This window comes from Quercus lobata, chromosome 2 (genome assembly GCF_001633185.2).
Source record: "Quercus lobata isolate SW786 chromosome 2, ValleyOak3.0 Primary Assembly, whole genome shotgun sequence".
In the NCBI taxonomy this organism is placed as follows: domain Eukaryota; kingdom Viridiplantae; phylum Streptophyta; class Magnoliopsida; order Fagales; family Fagaceae; genus Quercus; species Quercus lobata.
In genome coordinates this window covers 27,348,391-27,355,574 of record NC_044905.1, presented here as the reverse complement: position 1 = coordinate 27,355,574, position 7,184 = coordinate 27,348,391, and the positions used below count along the sequence as shown (strand labels likewise).

Here is a 7,184-nt window from a genome sequence, read left to right as displayed (position 1 = left end):
TAATAAGTTGTTTATATTATTTTAAATGAAGTAAAAAAAATAGAACTTTTAATGTAAGGTGCATTGTAAAATAAGGTATTAAAATTGATAAAATGACTTTTTAAGATGCTAAATAGTAAAATTTTTGAAAGCTTTGACAAGAATGCTCCTTTCTCTTATTCCACATTACCAATTCATTCCAAACTTTACCCATGAAATGGAATGTCATTAGAATCTATAATTCAATAATCCGTAAAAGTGCAGTGACAACACATACTTAAAGAATGATATTTCTTGTATCATACTCAAAGCATGCAGTGTCTTGCTATATAAAATTCTTGGATTTTCATCTTAACTCGTTCCAAAGTTTTTAGTATATTTCATTATTAAGAAAAGGCAACTAAAAAAGCAAAGATATTTGGGTGAAGACATCACGTACAAAATTACAAGAGCATTGAAGCATATCAGTCACTTGCAGGAGAGGCAGGGCACTTAAGGAGCAAACACTAATTTTATTTACTTACATATTGCTTAAAACTATATAGCAAGAACAGAAAAAACTGGTTTTATAGTGGTTCCTAACAACAGACGTTAGGTTTGCACTTTGCGACACTTCTACTCAGCTTGAAAACCATTAACCTTCTAAAAGAAAAATGAAAAATAGCTCCGAGTTCTTCACCAGGCTCGCTGCTCACATGAACTGAACTTTGAATGAGGTGAAGAGCCAACAGTTGTTACTACCTACATACCATGCATGCTAACCCAGATCTGTTAGCATACTTATTAATGCTGATACCATAAGATATTGGTCGCAGTGCTCAAGGAGTAGCAACATTTTCCTTGGCAAGAGGAGCAATCTCCTCCCCCTCAATTCCAGTTTCACTGCCAGCAACATCCAGGCTCAGCAGTGTCTTTTCCCATTGTCTGGCTGGTCCCTGCGTCACATTGATGCACATTATCAGTTAAACTCATGGATCAGAGAAACATTTACTTTATGAATTTTTTGTCATTTATGCAATTGAAATTTTTTCAAAGAAATGCAAGCAAACTTTCCAGATTGGACATCTTTTAATTGGCTGAATGTCATACTAACCTTCCATGAAAGATCTTGGGCCATGCAATTCTGGATCATCTCTTTCAAAACAGGAGTACCGTATGATGCAAGAGCTCTCTTGACAGTAGTTGCTATTGCAGTTACATCAGCTGGATCAACTGCTTCACACTGAAAGCAATCCAGCGACACAGAATCATTATTTTCCATACAAAGTAAAGCAAATGAATAGAGAAAGTGGTGCACTTGCGTGTCACAGAGAAGCAGAAAAAATTCGTTTTCTTACTTTAACATTGAAAGCTCCCATTTGGAATCCTGTAAAACCTTCTTCGACAGTGTCAACAAGTCCACCCGTTGAGGCAACAATCGGTACCTGTTGTGAAGTCACACAAAAAATTAATGATCAGCTAAAGCAACGTATAATTTGTCAGGTTAGATCATAGTGGTAGCCAAATAGAGAGAGGAAGAAGGCATGAGGCCTTTACCGTTCCATATCGCATAGCATGTAACTGAATGAGACCACAGGGTTCAAATCTACTTGGGATCAGCATAAAATCAGCCGCAGCAATAATCATATGAGCTAAGGAGACATTAAATTTTGCCACACCCCGGGCATTGTTGGGATATAGTTCCTCCAGCTGTTCAATTTGCTTCTCCATGGGCTTTTTGCCAGTTCCCTGAGGAAAACAACGTCATTATAAAAATCCCTGTCGCAGCAGCTATAATTTGGAGGGGAGAACAATTAAGAGTTGATACTTACAAGGATTATAATTTGAACATCCTGCCCAATGAACTTTGAAATAGCTTCTACTAGAATATCTGAACCTTTCTGCTCTTCTAGTCTTCCAATGAAGCCTATCAAGGGGATATTTCGGTCAACAGGCAACCCGACTTCTGCTTGAAGGGCTTCCTTCAATAGAGGCTTTGCATCCATAACCTGAAAATCACGATACCAGTAAGTACTGATCTTTACAACCAGAAATTTTGGGAAGCAACAAGTTCATTAAAAGTTACTTACAGTTGTGGAATCATATTTTATATCAATGTATTTGTCTGTGGAAGGATTCCACTCTTGAACATCCATCCCATTCACAATACCAGTGATGCCAGTCTTACGAATGATGTTATCCAATTCCACACCCTTATCAATTCCAGAAATAAGTTCCTGGGCATAGTATGGACTCACAGTCAGGACCCTGTCCGATTCTATTATTCCACCCTTCATCCAATTGATTTTCCTTCCTTTCACTGGCTTCTCATAGCTGCACAATAGAAATACTTATAATACTTAGCAAGAGGAATTGTTCATCAAATTCCTATCAATTTGAACGTCCTTGTTCAAATGGAAATATGAATAGCTCCAAAAGATCTTACCCATCAATAAAGTCAAAAGAACTCTTGAATTGATCAGGCAAATTGAGAAGTGAAAAGTCTTCAAAGGAGAATCTTCCCTGGTAAGCTATGTTATGAATGCAGAAAGCAACCTGCCATCATTTGTGAAGCTGTGTTAGATCCTAACAAATAGAAATTCCCAAGTTGACCACAATTCTATAGTATGAAGATTGGCGCAAGGACACCTTACCTTGGCATTTTTATAGAGGCCCCTTGATTTGTACATTGTTTTTAGGTAGCATGGAAGAAGAGCAGTGTGCCAATCATTGGCAATGAAGACAACATCCTCCCCTGCAAGAAGCAGAAAAGAACATCCTTAATGAAGCTATTTATTTTAAGACAATTCAAGTTTAAGAAACAGAAAATGGTTCCACTGTCCACACCATATGGTCCAGAGAAATGTTCACTGCTTTTTAAGTTCAGAACCCTTGGTGCCTCCAGAGCAGCCTGAAATTTATAAGAGGGGAAAAAAAGGTTTATTTCAGCTATCTACTCAATATCTGAAATGTTAATAACTATGAGGTTGATCAGCTGTTAGGCTACAAGTACACACTATAGTGAGATGGGAGACAAAATTTATATCCTGGATCTTTTCCTGGTTTAAAAATGCCATTCAAATGAACTCAATTGTAGCAATCAATTAATCACTGGTAAATTAAGAGCCTTAATTGATCCACCAAGTAAGCTTAAATATGCAATAACTCATAGCATATAAGCTCTATGCCAGTTTATCACAAGAATACAAACAAAAGGTGTTTTTCATTTAAATTGCGAAAACAAACATTTTCTTTTCACCTATAGCTTAAGAGTTGATAGATAATTCAGAAAAATTTCACATTTCTTGCGTACACTTTGCTTGGCTTCTCAATTAACCCTGTCATGGAAAAATTCTACCATGGAATAATACCATGATCACTTTGCTGCTTAAAATTCAAATTTAGCGCTTTCTTCAAATTGTTTCCCTAATCAACTGGCTATAAAGTTTTTTTTTAGTGTCTTTTGAGCTAGAGCTCATTGGCCAATTGGCTGAAGATTGGAAATAGTAAATGGAAGTATGAAACTAATGGGAAGATTGAAGAAAGGATAAATTACCTGGCAAAACAAGCTGAATCGCAGCTGGTTATCCTTGTAATCCAGACCGGTCCTAGGGCCATAGATTTTGGATCCAGTTGTTCCCCATACCTTAAATATTAAGAAAGTTATGCATCAGATATACATTCCACAATTTTAACACCATGGCTTTGAACCATGATTTAGATCTAATAAAAGTTTAAACCTTTTCGAGGAACATTGGGTGATCCACGAATACACGATCAACTCCTCGTTTATAGCAGTGGAAGAAGCGAACAGTTTCAATTCTATCCCCAACTTTCATCTGCATAGGAGAAGAAAATCAGGGAAATTGCCAAGGTACAAACTTGGCTGGTGAATTATATCCACAAAAGGAAGATTATCCTAATATATAAGAGTAATAGGAAAATTTACCTCAACTACAACACTTGTGTCCCATGCATCTTTGTATTGGTCATAGCGTGGAGACACACTCATAACACGGTGCCCCTTAGCCTAGACATTATTCAGGTAAGATAATTAGTCAAATATACCTCATTCAACAAAACAGCCCAATCGGAACCAGAATAGCAATCAATGAGGAATATTGAGTGATGCTAGGTATACTACAAATTTTACTACATAAGCCTTTAAAACTGATGCATCACCAATCAAAAAATATATAATTGTCAAATCTTTATTTATTATGTTATTGAAGTGGCACTAATTACATTCATTGCCATGTTTGTTTGTAAGCCTCTTATAGTAAAATTTGGAGTAGCATTAGTATTTTCCTAATAAATATGTTATAGAGATCTGCACTTACAGCCATTGCAGGTGGAAGTCCTCCAAGAACATCACCAAGTCCACCAGTTTTGCTCCATGGACCTACCTCAGCTCCCACAAACACCAAGTTCATTCCTTGTACACATACAATTTTCCCATTAGGTCTGTCCTTCTCAGTTTTACTCACTGTGCTTCTTGCTGGCCTAGCAATTGCTTTTGTTTGGGTTCTCATCTTTAGCATATCTAGCTTGTTCAACGACCTTAACCCATTATGAGTCATTGCTTGACTCCTTAGGCCTAAGTTTGCTTTACTTTCTGATCTGGAAGTTCCATGGCAATTGACATGTGAACTGGATACAAAGTGTGAGGTGGTCACAGTTGCCATAGGTAATATCCTTTGTCTGAAGCAACAACAACAACCAAACCTTAGTCCAAAATTTTTGAGGTCATCTAAGATCCTCAACAGACTAAACAAGGTCAGACAAAAAGTTGATAAAACATTACTACATAATAACGATATATCAATAACATTTATTAAATCTACCAAATAAAAGAAATTTAGCAACAAATTCAGATGCTGTCATCTGTTTCCAAGTTCCTCCTTAATCTCTGACTTTTTTTATTCAGGTATACAACTAAAGCTATTCAACCATTCTAGCAGTGTAAGCACTATGTACTCGCAGCTAACCCCAACCCAGTTTATATAAATCATCAAGAAATAGATAATTAGATTTTATTTTCCTTCTTTTGTTAAATGATTATAGTAAGTTATTACAGGAGTGAAGGCTCAGTTATAAATATATGCTTGATTAAAGGTTACATCTTTCAACAACTTCAACAGAGCAGAGCTCAAAAGCAATAGTTTTCCAGGCACACAACAGGGTTTTGATCATCAATTAACAGTCAATACTGCAATAAAATCAATGACAATCCTATCTGGATGAGGCTTCAACATAAACACCATCATGGGTCCAATTCAACAACCTAGTTAATTCATGCATGTCACACTAATTTTCTTGACTCTACAACTACAACAAACAAACACACTTCAGTAGACGATGCATGCTACAAAAGTTGAAGTTGCAGAAACTAAAAAAAAATGCAAATTCACACGTAATAAAGAATCATGAACACAAGTCACAGGTTACAAACCAGAGAAGAAGATGAGAATAGAGATTCAAGAGACCAATGATCATCAAACGGTAAATGTAATTACTTGCTTTATAGTATGAACTAATAGCGTTTGAATTTATTTAGAAGATCAGAACTAACTCCGAAAATATCTCAAACTTGATTTTTCGTAATCATCAAGATTGAGCAAACATAGAAACTGACTTCCTAGAATGGTTCCTCTCAGGTAGTTACAACATTAAATTAAAAAATAAAGCTGATCATGTACTTACTAAAAAGTTCACGGCTAGAGTGAGAGTGAGAGTGAGAGTGAGAGAGGAGCACAAAAGGTTCACCAAAGATCTGGAATTTGTAGTGTCCATCTAGATTATTGTGTCAGACACGTGGCACCAAATGGGTGGGCCCATGGGCCCGTGGCATCAGTGGGGATATACTACAAAAGTTGAGGTCAGTATCAGTGATGGACTGATGGGGAAAGCCCACCGCTTTGATGTTGTGCTTTGTAGATTGTTTTCTAACAAGTAAAATCAAGTTGAGGAAACGATAACTCGAATAGTTGCATTCACGGTTCAGATTAATTGAGCACCATGTTCATCACCAGGCCTCAATAGGGTTCCATTATGATTATATAGAAGCCAACCTTTCTGATACGACATGTATACACTGCACCTCATGGAAGTTGCTTTCTTCGAGATTTATTTTATATTACAATGTGGACAAACTAGTGTGTTTATTAAATTTTAAAATTGACGGTGGAGAAAGGAGAGTGTAAAGGTCGTGGGTAGTGACGTCTCTGTGGTCAAGTCCATTACCCAAGTGGCATTATACTCTGCTGAACTTGGCACATTTTTGTTCCTGAAACTTCTCACTTCTTATCTTATTACCAAGTACATTTTGCGAGATCTCTCATGGGCCTTGGTTCACGGGTTTCATTTTGCCACACAATTGGCAGGCAAAAAAATAAGTTGGTGCGGATCTCAATAGTTTTTTTTTATGATGGGGAACGTTAACAAGCACGTCTGTGCTTGTAAAGTACAAAAAAGATATAAAAAAATTTGCCAGAAAAAGTAAAAAAAAAAAAAAAAACACCAAATAGTAGCTACAAAACTGAAAAAATTGACCTAAACTGCAAAAAAGAAAAAAATTGTGATTAATGGGCACCGTAACACAACCCTTTTATGGTAATAAATATTGGAAACATTTTATATGTACCCACAATTCCTAATTAAAAATAAAAATTACAGAAAATAAAATTTTTTTTAGAAAAACAAAAATTTAAATCTAGTGTAGGAATTATATCACCAAATTTTATAATAACTTAAATATGTTGTCCTTAAAAATTGATTTGTATCACTGGAGTAAAAAAATTACATGAAATAGGTTTTTGGCAAAACAATCTCTCAGTATTAGATTTTACAGCATTGACTTTTGTATTGAATGTACAAATGCGCACAAAAATTAAAGAATAGCCTCTAGAAAGCCTTTCCTTTCTAGATCAAGAGAGAATAAGGGCCGTTTGATACATGTGTTTAAACACATATTTTCAGTTTTTAAACAATATTACACATATTTTCACACACTTTTTCACTCATACATATTTTCAAAAAATACAAACAACGTTATTAGAATAACATTATCAAATGGCCCTAAATTTTTATTAGAGAGCAATCCTTATGGGAGTGAAAACTATGTCTAATAGACCTATTTGAGTAAGAAGAGAAGAACTAAGGAGACAGAGACCTAGTCGTATGTTAAGTAAGCAACTGATTTGCTCATCAAAAGAAAAAGTAAGCAA

The 7,184-nt window shown here is 35.7% G+C and overlaps 1 protein-coding gene across 2 annotated transcripts; it reads right to left on the bottom strand.

Moving 5' to 3' along the window:
• Positions 1-380: 380 nt before the first annotated feature.
• LOC115975165 (granule-bound starch synthase 1, chloroplastic/amyloplastic) lies at positions 381-5,770 on the bottom strand. 2 transcript variants are annotated; one of them, XM_031095852.1, is made up of 14 exons: positions 5,662-5,770; positions 4,299-4,659; positions 3,908-3,988; positions 3,699-3,797; positions 3,515-3,604; positions 2,806-2,869; positions 2,613-2,713; positions 2,405-2,514; positions 2,049-2,292; positions 1,791-1,967; positions 1,516-1,707; positions 1,317-1,403; positions 1,073-1,201; positions 381-914 (listed from the first exon to the last, which is right to left on the bottom strand). In XM_031095852.1, exons 2-14 carry the CDS (start codon positions 4,641-4,643, stop codon positions 798-800), a joined length of 1,836 nt encoding a protein of 611 aa, XP_030951712.1. In that variant the 5' UTR covers positions 4,644-4,659; positions 5,662-5,770; the 3' UTR covers positions 381-797. The 2 variants fall into 2 exon arrangements, with proteins under 2 accessions (XP_030951712.1, XP_030951714.1); XM_031095854.1 differs by having other exon boundaries at positions 5,411-5,666.
• Positions 5,771-7,184: the final 1,414 nt, after the last annotated feature.